This window comes from Betta splendens, chromosome 19, assembly GCF_900634795.4.
Source record: "Betta splendens chromosome 19, fBetSpl5.4, whole genome shotgun sequence".
NCBI classification, from domain to species: domain Eukaryota; kingdom Metazoa; phylum Chordata; class Actinopteri; order Anabantiformes; family Osphronemidae; genus Betta; species Betta splendens.
In genome coordinates this window covers 8741790-8755974 of record NC_040898.2, presented here as the reverse complement: position 1 = coordinate 8755974, position 14185 = coordinate 8741790, and the positions used below count along the sequence as shown (strand labels likewise).

Here is a 14185-nt window from a genome sequence, read left to right as displayed (position 1 = left end):
CTCCCGCCCCCGGTGACCCCAGCGCGGCCACGTCCCGCTCTGAAGCCGAGGGGATCAAAACCTCGTAATCTGTCCCCCCGTGATTGACAATTGTGTCCCCGGCAGAGGAGGGAAGGAGGAGGAAGAACACGAGTCAAGAGAGCGGGTTTAACATGACAAAGCCTGTCCCCGGTGAGCCTCACTTCTCCTCCCCAGATCCTCATGAGCCTCTTCGCTTTCTCGCTCGGCTCTTGATCCCCCACCCCCCCTCCCCATTTCTTCCTCCTACCTCCTCCTGGCCTCTCCAGCTCCACTTTGGCCCACTAATGCAAATTTCCCTTTCTGCCTCCATATGCATGACCTGCTTCCTCCGCTCTTGAATATGCGCTTAGGAACGGGGGAGCTTTGAAAGCTGCCAGTCACATTGGATTAGTGATTATCAATAGGAGGATAACCTCTGTGTTAGCGCGAGTGAGGAGGAAACACTCGACAAGCTCCTTGAAGCTCCTTCGGCCCGCAAACATGAAGGCCGAGCGTGCGGATGAAATGTCATATGACCCACCTCTAATTAAACATCTGTCTCAGATCTTCAACTACAATGACATCTGACACCACTTTGCCCTGACAGTTGGACTCCTTACAGCAGTTTGCTTGTGAAAGCATGGGCTGATTCTGGAAATGAGCATCAGCCAGATGACTAAAGTGTGAAGCATGTAGGCCTGTTGTCAGAGCACACACTGAGCTTCTGCCGACCGCCAGAGCAGTAATATGGAAGGACTGGTTCCCAACGTGAGTTGTCCCGTTTTAATCCAGCGAACACCTTTTTCTTGAATGTTGGCTTCAAAGGCAAGTGGGACTTGTTCCAGCGGCGTTGCGTGAGTTGACAAAGGGAGGTTACACCGTGGTTGCACCTTCTCGCTCCTCGCTCCCGTCGCTTTGTGTGGAAGCAAACATGCCGGCGTGCACAGCTTTTCTTCGGGGCCCGCTTTGGAAATGTTTGCCTTGTGTGTCCTGGATCTCTCTGATCCCTTCCCCTCTCGCTCTGAATCGGGCCCGGGCAAAACCTGCAGCTGAAACAACCCGTCCTCTGCAGCATCTGGGCCACGTCTCATCAGACGCTCTACGCATCATCTGCATGTTCAGAATCTCTCTGTGCCTGGCATCCTCCGCCGACACCAGCTTCCCTTTGCCCCCATGTGCCCGCCCACCACCCCGTCCCACATCATCAGCTCATGCCAGACATCTCCACTCACCCCGGGGCAAGTGCCAGCTCACAGACCCGTCCGTCAGCGGCCTCAGACAGCTGCTGGATAGTGTTGCGCCGCACTCCTCCGGAGCTGCAGTTGCCAAGGAACTCGAGGTTCCCTCCTTCAATAAAAAGCTCTTTTTTTTATTGTTGAATCTTTTTGACTTTGGCACAGTTCGTCAGAACAAAAGACTGCGTGCCCAAAAATTTGCATTGTGTCGCATGAAACGTGTTGAACCCGATGAGCGTGCGGCATGTGGCCGCAGTGCGGAGCAGATCCACTGGCTAACGACGTTAGCGCGCCTAGCGTAGCCCCCGCGGGCCTCACCTTCACCATCTGCTCCGTCCCTGGCTGCCCCTCCCTCCCCCGTGCTCCACTTTATCCACACATGTTATGAGTTCTGTCTCCATTTGCCGGGGCAGTAGTGATAGGGAGACCTGGTGTGTTGTTGTTTCAGCGGCCGGGCAGCGCGCGGAGGGAAGTTATCTCGGGCCCCCGGAGCAGGGCTTGGGAACACGCGGTGGGGGCCGCCGGGTTGATAAAAACCAGAACATGTTGATGTTCACACGCACGCAAGGCGCAGATCACACAACGTGCAGCCAGTAGGATGCACATGATGATAAAAATAAGGCATATGTTGACATCTATACCTTCACACCGTGTCGAGGTGCCATAAATTATCCTGCTCATTCCAGCCTGGTGGTTTCCTCACTTCTGGCCCAAGCCAAACCCTGTCATTTCCTGGTGTTGAGGAGGAGGGGGGGGTTCCTCCTCCCCCCTCCCCGCTTGGCCCTTCGACTCACCCCCTTCACGGGGCCCCGGCGTGGAGCTCGATCCATCAAGACGTGGTCTTGAAATCAGTGTAGCCTTCGAACGCGCCACGTCGTCCTTGTAGGAACTGGAGCTGTCACATCCGTTTCTGCTCCCTCGGCAGAATTTGAATATCTGCAATGGTTGCGAAACAGCGGCCTGTCATTTCTCTGAAATACAGACCACAACGTACCCTTAAGTGGAAGCGATGTTTCATTCAGTGCAAAGAACAATATTGCAATCAGGTCGAGCTCTGCCCCTTCTTCTTTTACAGTAGTATTTACGAGTATTATGAAATGATTCTGTTGCTACATCTTACACCTTGATTGTAATAATTAATGTAACCGTATGGATCTGAGCAACCACTGTGTTGCAGCAGATATTTCAGCATTGCTGGTGGTTAGTTTCAGTGAGTGTGGGAGGCGTGAGGCTGTGGCTGATTGCTCTCCTGCCCCTGTTAACCTCTGCCGGCGCTCCTTCCTCCGTCTGCCACCAGATTCGTCACGCTCGGCCGACCCGACAGCCGCTCGCGCCCGAGCGCGGACGCTCCCCGGCCGCCGCGGCTCGCAGCTGTCGGTGCGTCCGTTTGCGCGCGGTCCCGCCCCACCCCGCCCCGCGCTCAGGCGGGGTCCGGTGTGCGGCGCTGCTGTCGGTAATCAGCGGGAACGTAGCTCCATCCATTTTCAGGGGAGAGCTGTTATGACGCTTCGCTAGAGAATGGCAGGATTTCCCTGTAAGCAAGGAAATAGGCCCATTTCCCCCTTTAGTAATTGAAGAATGCTGACAAAGCATTCCAGTGTGTGTGTGTGTGTGTGTGTGTGTGTGTGTTTCTGCTCCCCCACATTCCTCAAATAGGAAATAAAACTTGAATATTTGGCAGCATTGAGCATGAACGATGCTCTTCCTCTGTTTCGCTGTGCATGAAGGCTCGTAGGTCGCTGCCAGTTGTTTGCGTGGCCTGCGACTCCCGGGGTGTCGCAAGGCGGACCCGTTCCTCGGGGCGGTTCCGCTGGCCATCCCACATCATTATTACCAGCAGACTTCAAAGCCAGCCGTGATGCGGCAGCCCGTGGCAGGGTGGTCTGCCTGGTGTCTCATGCAAAGACAAACGGACCTCTGTGTTCATCCATGTATCTCGCACATGTTCATGTGTGTATGTGTGCATATGCACACGTCCAAATAATCGAATAGAGGTCAAAGGTACAAAAAAGCCCGTGATTGAATAGGATCCTGTGTGGAAGACTCTGTCCAAGTGTCGTCCATCCCTGTATGCCTTATTTCATCTGTTCTCCCCACCACCAGCCAGCCAGCCTGCTAATGTAGTTAGCTTCCCCTAACGACGGTGAAATCTCATTAATATGCTTCACAGCTGGGCCCCAGCAACCAGTGGAGATGAAGGTAATTGAATCTCGGAGGACTAACCTAAAGCTGAACCTCAAGAACTGCTTAGCAGCACCGGGCCGAGACAGCCCAGAGTCTGGAGGCTGGGCAATAGCCGGTGGGCTGTGTGTGTGTGTGTGTGTGTGTGTGTGTGTGTGTGTGTGTGTGTGTGTGTGTGTGTGTGTGTGTGTGTGTCTTGATGCTTTTGAAGTGTTGATGTTAGCCAGGCTATCTTATGTCAGTAACACAGTTCAGGACAGTTCATCATCTGAATGGATTTCATTTCAGTCGTGTGCATATTTGTCCATTTAAGTCTAGTCCTGTTGTAATTGCTTATAGAGGATGTGGCTGTGAGGCCGCGGCTCCGCTCTAAGTGCACTTGTAGGTCATGTTGTATGCAAAGAGCCGCATTACAGACCAATCCCACTTGAACTTAATTAAATTACCGGTGCTTTGACTCTGAATTGGAGAACGTCGCGCTACATTACACTGTTAAGATATCGGGGCACTCCATACATGCATTCACACATACACACAGTGAGTGTTTGAAGAACCTGTGCGTGAATATGACTAAGGCTTTGATTCTAAGGGGACTTTGAGTGAATTTGAGTGACATGTTATATAAAAAATCTGAAGTACAGATTTAGAGGTCAATTATTGTATGAACTGCCGATGCATTGGTTACTTTCGTTAAAGCAGGGCAAAGCAGGAGAGCAGCCGGTGGTCGGCTGGACCGGAGCTCCGTCAAATGAACCTCCGCGGTTTCGGCTCTGCGCAGTGTCAGATTTGTTTTGGCTGGTTCCACCTGACGTCTCATGCTGTCTGTTCCTGCTCTCAGAACTGGTCTGACAGCATGCCAGGCTGTAGGCTCCGATTCAGCCTTGTGTCTGGCTGCGAACAATCGCAGTGACCATACTGTCTGGTCTGCTTGTGTTTTACAGTGGGTTCCTTATCGGCGACTCCCCGCTGCTTTTTCATTTTAACATTACTTTCCGGGTCGCAGGCATATCTGGAGCGTATTGTCTCTTCACATTGCCTCTCTCTCGGCTATGATCTGATATTGTCGCTGTAGGTTTGGAGTTACCGTGGCGACTGCACAGACTCGGAAGCGGCACCGGCCCGGCAGCCTTGCCAGACATGCAGATTTCCCGCTAACGTGTTCCGGGGCCGCGGAGGCGAGCTCTCCAGGCAGGCATGAGTCAGGCCTTCCAGCCCCGGCGCACAGCGGGCGCGGCGTGAGGCGGCTGGTGTTGATCGGGGTTCGGATGCGGGCTGCTGTTGAATAACGCCTGGGTGAGGGCCGCTGAAGGACTAAGTGGTTCCGTCCTCTCCGCTGAGCCTCTGTGTCCACAGGCCTGCCATTGTTTTGCTCCGTGCCTCGGCTTGACAACACTCCAGAAGCCAGCCATTGTATTTAATTACAGTCGCCGGCCCCCTCGCAGACTCTTGTCCTTGTGTCCCAGATTTCCATGGGTGCTCTCATTAGGGCTGTGTATGTGTGGGGGGGGGGCAATGAGGCTTTTTAATAGCTGTAGGAAAGCCTGTAGCCTGTGTAAATGCAGGCATGAATGCAATTTCTGTGTTTGTGTATGTGTGTGGGCGGCACATCTGTTTGCCTATGCATTTCTGATGAGCGCAGCCTTAATTTGGATGAATAGCTCAGTGACCACACTAATAACAGAGGGCTGTAATCAGTCCACATCAAGCGCAAAGCACAGAAAACGGTGGGAGCTCGTCTCCCCCCCCCCCGCTAATGAGAAATTATGCCGCCGTTACGTAAGGGTTGTTCTTTTTAGGTTTCATTTGTTCAGTTGACATGAGCGCGGTGACTGCACGGCCCAGCGGCATGAGCGGAGAGCGGCGCCGATGACACGTCCGTCCGGCCCGTCTCATCTCCCACTCCATCCACTGCAGCGGCCACTTCACCTTCCTCCTCGTCCTCAGCCGCTCTATCGCTTCATCTCTTTTGTTTGTTCATTTCTGAGGCTCATCATCGTCTCCCACGTCTATTTTTTCCCCTCATTTCCTTCCATAATTGACGCCTTCGCTCTCAATACTAACGGTCAAATCAATCTCACCACATCACCGCCCGTTTTTACACCTTGCCCCATTTACACAAACTGGTGTGAAAGTGGCATATGGCGTCTGGGCCTCATAAATGAAATGTCTTAATATCCCTGTCACTGTAGATGCTGCAATGTGAGCTTTATGGCCGTTTAGCTTAACTGTCCCCGTCACCTGAAACCCACTTGGACGTGTTTTCCTGATGGCCGTGATAACAGGCAGGCTTCGGAGAGGCTGGGTCTGGGTGTAGGGTGTCTGTATCTGTCAGGGGGTCTTGAACATATCTGGGTGGATCTGAGTGTAATCTTCTCGTGTACCTCCATGCGACAGGCACGTTGACAGATTGACAGGCTGAGGTGTGTGTGTGTGTGTGTGTGTGTGTGTGTGTGTGTGTGTGTGTGTGTGTGTGTGTGTGTGTGTGAGGAGACCTCACCCTCGGTTTATATTACCCGGCGTGTTGTGTGATTAATTTTGCGCAGGTCGTGTCCAGATCCAGAGATCCGCTGTGCTCATCACGCGGCGTGGGCTCTCGGTTGTACAGCGGGCCCGATGCGCCGGCCCACTCTGTTAAATATAGAAGGCTTATTTACACACAGGCACCGTGCTGCATGTCACCCCCCCCCAATCCCTGCTCTGAGCTGATGATGCTCATTTGAGCTACTTGGGCTGCGAAGATAAACACACACACATACACAAAGTAACGCGCCTGTATAAATGATGGCCCAGATCTACTCTTATTTATCTCAAGGGCAAAATTTTGTGACACATAGGATATCGAGGTCAGAGTTGTAAAGGCAACAGCAGGTTACTTCCACACAATCCCAAACCACTTTGTTTACAGCGTAAGCACATTTGTCACATTAGACTTCTTGGATTAAGACAGGGCTCAGTGTGCTGGTGTCTGCTAGGCTGATATAATATACATGGTGTTATAGTACGTGTGTGTGTGTGTGTGTGTGTGTGTGTGTGTGTGTGTGTGTGTGTGTGTGTGTGTGTGTGTGTGTGTGTGTGTGTGTGTGTGTGTGTGTGTGTGTTGGTCCCAGTGATATTGATCACCGCTGCGTGACGCTGCTCAATCCGACAGCGTTCACTAAGCCGTTGCTCTTTTCCTCTCCACAGCGATAGAGACCCAGAGCACCAGCTCAGAGGAGATCGTGCCAAGCCCGCCCTCGCCTCCGCCGCCGCCCCGCGTCTACAAACCCTGCTTTGTGTGCCAGGACAAGTCCTCAGGGTACCACTATGGTGTCAGCGCCTGCGAGGGCTGCAAGGTGAGATTCCCCGCCTTCCTACGAATCTGCCACGCAGGCACCATCTTGGCCCATCCTGTAACCGGCATCTGTCTATGAACAGTAAACGCTCACATCACTCTATCTGGTTCCCATGAAAATTAAAATGATCATTTTGAATATTTATATATTTTTTTAATCATTTACATTTTGTGGGTTTTGTTGCAAATGAGTTGTGCATTTCACAGAATGTTCATTCTTGCCTCTCACCCATCTTGGCAGACGTGTTATCAATACGTCCATGTCCAGGTGTAATATCAGATGTGAGCCTCCATACATGTTCTGCTGCAAGCGTGAGCACACAGGCCTCTTTATCTCTCTGCTCCCAGAGGCTCAGAGGCTTGGAGCTGAGCTGTGTAAGCTCAGAGCAGAATAGAGGCGATGGGGAGGGGGGGTCTGTCTATCTGATGCTGTGCGTTGTAGCCTGGTGCAAAACTTGTATTTCTATGTCAACATCGCTGTGTTTTTTTTTTTTACGTGGGTTTTAAAAAAAAATCCTTTCTGCATTTTCCCGTGACAACAGATCTGCAGCAAAAGGAGGCAGGGAATGGTTGGCTGGAGACAGGCAGGGTGGTGCTGATGGTGACAGGTGCTCGCTAGACCCTTTGACTTATTGACTGGGGAACCAATACTGTGGTCCGTGTTTCCATATGTGCACGGGTAGGAGTGGTTGGGGGGTCGGCAGGAGGCAGAAGCTGCAGGAAGGAGTAAAGAAGTGCAGGAACCCAGGGGGAATGTAAAAATGCAGGCAAAACGATACAAAGAACAGAGAGGCTGCGGGGAGGGAGATGGCAGAGGCGAGATAGTCGTCTGTGCTCCTGGAGGCATGAGGGGCTAAAAAGAGACAGAGAGAGGAGAGGGCAGCAGATTAGGAGGATGGGGAACGGGGGCCACAGCTGAACCCACTGACACCCAGAGAAAGACGGTCAGTGCAGCAGTGGAAGGGGGGGTGGAAGGGAGAATGAGCGAAGAATACACAAAGAGGGGGGGTTAGTTCAGGAGAGCGAGGAGCAAAGGGAGGACGCTTTTTGCACAGATCACATTACTGTGCGTGAGAGTTTGTTTGTGGCATAACCAGTGTCTGATGGATGTTTAACTCGTCAGGTCAGATCCGCATGTTGGGATTTCTCATTCTGAGATGGAGCATGCTCTACTCGCATTCTAAAGTGCCTTGCTCCTGAATTGTGCTGTGTCTCGCAGCTGTGCAACAGCGTGCAATTAAATGGTGCCGTACATCTAATAATATGGTTAAACGACACCTCCTGACGAGAGAATCTGGAAGTATGACTGTCTGTCGGTGTTAAACACACCTTGTCTTGCCTCGGGCAGAGGCCGTGGTCACAATGATACAGAGGTTTGTTGGATTAAGCGCCGATTTAAATCCTAGAAGAAATCCATCCATTTCATATTTTTACTGGTGATCCCGTCTGGCTTGTTGTGTACATGACGGTCTGGTAGGTAGAAACTAAAAATATAAGCCCAGTCGCACAATAGATGAGCCGTGAGCCTGAGTAATTAGTCGTCTCCACCTCGTGATCACAGGGCTGTTCTGTTTGCCGGCACAGAAACGGCATGAGATTTGTCACTGTAATTAGCTTCTTGATGGTATTATTCACTGGGGATATTGATGCTGCTTTAATTCACCAGCCAGCAGACAAACAGTGACGACCTATAGCTTCATACATCAGTTGCTGACACGCTCGGCATCGGTTTCGGACACGTTCCCTGATTCCAGTAATAACGCTCTCGGTGAGAGCGATCATTAGTGATGTGGGTAAAACGACCTAAACCAGCCTGGATACTGGGCCCAGCTCATCATCACTCCACAGCCGCCATGCTAATCTTTAGGAATGGAGATGCCGTCTCCGTGTCTCTGACTTCAGAGGGGATGAGTTGGCGTAGCGCGCTCAATAATTCAAGAGTACAGGCTTGCGAATGTATATGGCTGTCTCATCTGAGACCGGGGTAAGTCCAGGGTTAGCAGCATCGGCATTGCTGAAGCATGCCGAACTACAAAGGCGTTTCCTGGGGGCTGCAGGGAGTGGAGGAAACGAAACGGGGGGGGGGGGGGTGTATGTGGAGCCCTGCTACTCGGAGACGGCTCCTTCGTTTGTTGTTGAAGTTCTGCCGCCCGCACACGCTCGCCGGCGCAGCGCTCCGTTTTCCCCCCGCAGATATTAACACTTAAACATTAAATATGCATGTCCGCCCCCTCGTGTTTATGTTTTTGTCTTTGAGACACGGCAGCTCGCAGCAGGCGTCCGCCGCAGTCGGAGGAAGAGCCGCCGCGCTTCCAAAACTCCCGAACCTCCCGTTTCTCGCGCGGAGGTTCCCCCGTCCGCCGCGTTGCTGCACGAGCCTCCTACCGAGCGTCCATCTTACTGATGTGTGGGCTGCAGCGGGGCTCGGGGCGCAGATACACGCGTGTGCACGCGGGGCGACCGTGAAAGTCGCACAAGCGAGGATTCCTCTTCCCTGTGAACTCGCCGGCCTCCGACTCCACCCGCCCTTCTTCGCGATACGGCATTTTCTCACACACGCCAAGAATGCTCTCACACCCCTAAATGCCCGGGACTCATACCACACAATCACACACACAGCTGTGAATTTACGAGCTCCTGACGTGCGTGTTGCCGCTATTGTCCTGTGTTTTCCGTCCGACTCTCCATCTCCTCATCCCTTCTGAACACTGTGGGGCGGCTGGCGGGTCCCGCTGAGGACCGTTGTTGTCGGGTGGATTAAGCGGTGATACAAAAAGAGGCTTAAGGCCAACAGGAAGCAATGACTTCTAAAAAAGAAAGAGCGTGGGGGCGGGAGCGATTGACGGGCCCACGAGCCAATCATGATGTGATGGGAGTGGGCACCTGAGCCTCATGGACCTGGGAGGGAGTGGGTCAATCCCCTGGTGACACTAGGGTCAGGGTCAGGGCACTGCTGGATCAAAGAGGACATGATCCATGCACACAAAGACCGCAGATTTATCCCTCAGCTTCAGAAACTAGAATTAACATCGAGCGATAAGCCTTGTTCTTTCCACTGTGTTGCTGGTGTTGCAAGATAGTCGCACTGTAGAGAGAGTTTATTTTAGTCTGTATATCAAGTGACAAATGAAGGATTAGGACAATGATGGGATTAATTAAAGTTAATTTAATGTGACAACAGGCTGTGAAGCAGATATGGAGTCAGGACAATGGTCAGATTAGGTGATCACCAACAAATGGATACAAACAGTCTTGCCCCTGGCAGAACCTGGGACAGACAGAAGACGACGTGCGCGCTGAGATGCCTCCGCGGTGGCGGACGGGGGCGCGAGGAGCGACCGGTGATCCGGGAAGGACAAATTGCAGGCTTAGATCCATCGGCCATCTGTCTGCTAGCAGAGCTAATCCCCGGGCAAGGGATGGGGCTCCCTGGCAGCTAGCACGCCACACCGAACTGCTCCTCACCCGCCTCCCTCCCTCTCTCCCTCCCTCCCTCCCCCCAAGCTGGCCTCACCCACCAAAACATAACCCGTGTCCCACTGTGTCGCATCAATACTGACATTGACCTGTATTCCATTTGTCCCCTGCCCTGCATGCGGAGCACTCACTCCGCTTTGCCTGATTTGCATTAACCTCTTTTTATCTTGTTGACACTCATGGGATGTTTAAACAAAAAAGGCCACGGAGGTCAACACTGATTTTATTGGAGCAGTGCGGTGTCACTGAGGGATGCGTGTCATAGTGGAGGGACAGGTTCTCATGTTGTGAGCAAATATCCGTTCACGGACAGTTAGCTTACTGACCGTTAGCCTTTGTCTGTGTTATGTCATGGTTAAGCCCTTTAAGGTCTTAAATCTTTATTAGTGCAATGCCTTTTAACTGCAGCTTCAGCTTGGCCTCTTTTTTTAATGTAATGCTTTTTATTCTTGGAAGCGCTCAGGTATTTGTTTGGGAACTGGCTGAAAAGGGACACTGTGGACACAAGCAAACTGTTTGCAAAAGTCCAGCGAAGTGCATCGTTAAAGCAGTTGTGTTGACAGATGGCCATATGCTAGGTGGCTACACACCAGCAAACAGCACCACTGTTAGCAAATGAGCTATCCTGTGTTGTTCTTTGCTCAAGCAGTCCCCATTTCTCTTAATTATGCCTCATCGCCTTACGTCCCCGTCTCTCTCTGTCGCGCAGGGCTTCTTTCGGAGGAGCATCCAGAAGAACATGGTGTACACTTGTCACCGGGAGAAGAACTGCATCATCAACAAAGTCACCCGCAACCGCTGCCAGTACTGTCGGCTGCAGAAGTGCCTGGAAGTCGGAATGTCAAAGGAATGTAAGTATAAAACCGCATTACCCAGAATGCCCGGGGGCCTGTAGGACCAAACCAGGGCCGATCTCATCAGAGCTGTTTCCTTTAAGCGTGATTAGCACGACGGGTGATGCGTTTGTTTCCGCTCCTCTCGTTGCGCCTTTGCGTCGAGAAGACTCTCGAACGGAGCGAAATCGCAACTTTTAATTTGCAGAGTCCCCGCTGCTAAACGGGAGACGAGGGGCAGCCGTGATGCGGACTGGCAGCAACAGTCAGGGTGTCGCCGGGCTTGGCAGGCCTCCGTGATGAATATGTTCTCACCTGCCGAGAGTGAAAGAGCAGGCGTCTGCTCCCATCATTGCACCCCGGGGGCTGTGTGAACACACACACACACACACACACACACACACGCAGGCAGCCAGACTTGATAAAGTAATTGGTAGAGGTGCTACCGCTGAGAATTCAAAGGCCAGCGGGGGGTTTTACCTCAGCCCAGTCACATAACACAATCTGTTATATACACAGACGTTCGGCTGCTATCGCGTTACCAGAATGCGCGCGTGACTCATTTGTACCGATGAACGCTCAGCATCAGGACGTGTATGAGTATCAGCCTCCGCTCCCCTTTGCCTCCCGTCTCCCAACCGCTATTTACCGCCTCTTCCTGGAACAGCGAGTGCAGGGAGCGCTCCCCATGCCACAGCACTGTGGCTTACAGTAAAAGAAGCTATCCTCTGAGCTCCTTACCTTTGAATGGGGCCATTAATCATGGTTAGAAGGATCACAGCAGCCAGCGGGTTGGAGGCGTAGGCCGGTGTTGGGGGGCCACCGTGTGGCGAGAAGGCGGTACTGCACGCGAAAAAGCTTTTTCCTTTTTGGATTAAGTTTACCTGTGTTGGTTTGGTCTCAGCTGATGCTGGTCCGGTGGCCGCTGTGTGCAGATTGTGTAGGTTCTGTGCTGCCGCGTCCTCTGCCGTGACTTTGACTAGTGACACCGGCCTGAGTTGGTGAAGGAGAAAAGACGAGCCGTCCGCAGGGGGCCGTGAACACGCACGGTGACAAACAGAACCTGCTGTGAATAAAAACGCGGTTTCCCTAAAAGCCCAGACGGCCTCTGTCACACACACACACACACACACACACGCACACACACACGCACAGAAGGCGGACCCCCTGCTGGCGCCAGGGGACGTCCGGGCGACCTTGTGCCTGCTGGCAGACAGCTCCAGACGCCCGTGCCAGGCCGGCTGCCAGGCGGCGCTGCATGCGCGACAGCATCGGAGGGGGGGGGGCGTCAGTGGAGCGCTACGAGGAAGTCACCTGTCAGCCCAGCGCCCCGTTAAAGGCTCCCTGGCGGCGCGCGGCGCTAAATGGGTGCAATCGTACACGTCTGAATTAAAAAGAATAACGGTTATTATACAGTTGTAGGGGAATAAGTGGAAAACAAGGATGTTGAGGTTTTCTGTATTTGAGGCACATTTCTGCTGCAGGAGGTTTATTCTCTTTCTGTGCATCAGGACCACAATGCATCACACTGTGTTTACGTTGCTTCGGAACAGCCGCCATCCCTCAGCCCCGCCCTCCCTCTGTCACCCCCCCCCTGCTTTATTGTGGAGCCCTCCGAGCTATCGCCCACACGCTCCTCGAGGAAGGTGTTATTCAGCGATAGAAGAAAAGTAATAAAAGTAAAATAAGATGAAGCAAGGAGTGATGGGGAGGAGGGGGGGGGCTAGCATCAGCCAGAAAAGCAGGATAGTGCCGAAAGATGAAGAGTATTGAACCCAATGTGAGTGAGAATGAGAATCAGGAGTCGAGGGGGGAGGCGGGGGGAGGCTGGAGGACAGAGAGAGGGAGAAAGTTTCATCACTGTCGACGGTGGCTCTGCGCCGCGAGCAGCAGGAGCGGCGGCAACATTGACATTTTTATCTTTCCATTGAATTTAATCTGTGTGATGGACGAGCTGCCAGCGCTTTAATTTTCCTCACACGAATTATCCCTGTCTGCCCGCCGCTCGTACACACGCGCCAACGTACACACATAAATACGTTCGCGCCGGCAGAAATCGTCCATTAACTGCCGAGAGCCCGCCACGTGAGCGAGCGAGCGCCCGCGCGACCAGGAGCCGTCGCAGTATTTCGCGCACGTCGCGCGCCGCCTCGTGTAAATCACTTTTATGCGATGAACACGTAACCGCAAACAATCCGGGATGCAAGTTCCCCCCATTAGCGTTCATATTCCTCTAATGCCTTTTGAAAGATGCGTGGCGCGCGCAGACGACGACGTGCGCGGCCGTGTCAGCGCGCGCGCGCAATAAAAGGAAGCAAAGCAGTATTTCTTTCATTTGAGCGCCTCCGCTCCAGCCCCCACCCCCAAGTTATTGCATGTGGCAATTCGCCATGACAGATCGCCAGTCGCGCCTAATAGTTCTTTAATGACTTCATTAAATTGTGTTGTGCGGCTTATGATTGTGCTGCCAATTTGTCAGTGCGGGTAATGTCTCGGCGCCAGGGATGCCCCACTTTTATTTGTGAATTAATTGGACATCGACTGTGTTGCAGCCCCCCCCCCCCCCCCCCCCCCCCCACGACAGACGGGACACTGACTCCCCAATGGCACCGTGCGCCCACGATGGCCCAAATACACTCAGTGGCTTCCTACTTTTAAATAAGGGGGGGGGGGGTCCTTCATGACTCGGTCATAATTAGCTCACTGGAACATTTGCACTGATCTGCTTGTTTTTAAATGGCATCGCTTCTAAAAGCGTACCACATTTGGTTCCACATTTCGCCGTGTGCTGCTGCTGCTTGTGCGCGTGGCTGCGCTTCCAGATGTGCAACATCACCCCGTCGCGGTGAGCAGTGCTCAGCCGTAACGCAGTGCCGGATCAGGCCTCAGCCCCTCCCGTCCTCCCCCCTCGCGTCCTCCCGGGCAGGGAGGCCCGTCCGAGGCCTGATGAATGAGCGGCGGCGCCGGGCAGTGGATCCCTCTCTGGCCCCGGGCCCGGCCCCTCTGTCACAGGCATTGATCCCCCATCGGCCCGGGCGCTCTCGCTCCTAATGGCCGAGGTCAGGAATAAGACGAGGGGGAATCTGATGTGGGGTGAATCCATGGCCCTCGGGGGGTGTGGGGGGGGG

The 14185-nt window shown here is 53.1% G+C and overlaps 1 protein-coding gene across 2 annotated transcripts in view; it reads left to right on the top strand.

The window, feature by feature from the left end:
* Positions 1-14185, top strand: part of raraa (retinoic acid receptor, alpha a) — a 96978-nt gene that overhangs the window by 78391 nt on the left and 4402 nt on the right. For both annotated transcript variants that reach the window (XM_029133255.3, XM_029133254.3), the window contains 2 exons: positions 6600-6748; positions 10934-11075. In XM_029133255.3, coding sequence (XP_028989088.1) covers positions 6600-6748; positions 10934-11075 — 291 coding nt within the window. The remainder of the gene's footprint in view (positions 1-6599; positions 6749-10933; positions 11076-14185) is intronic.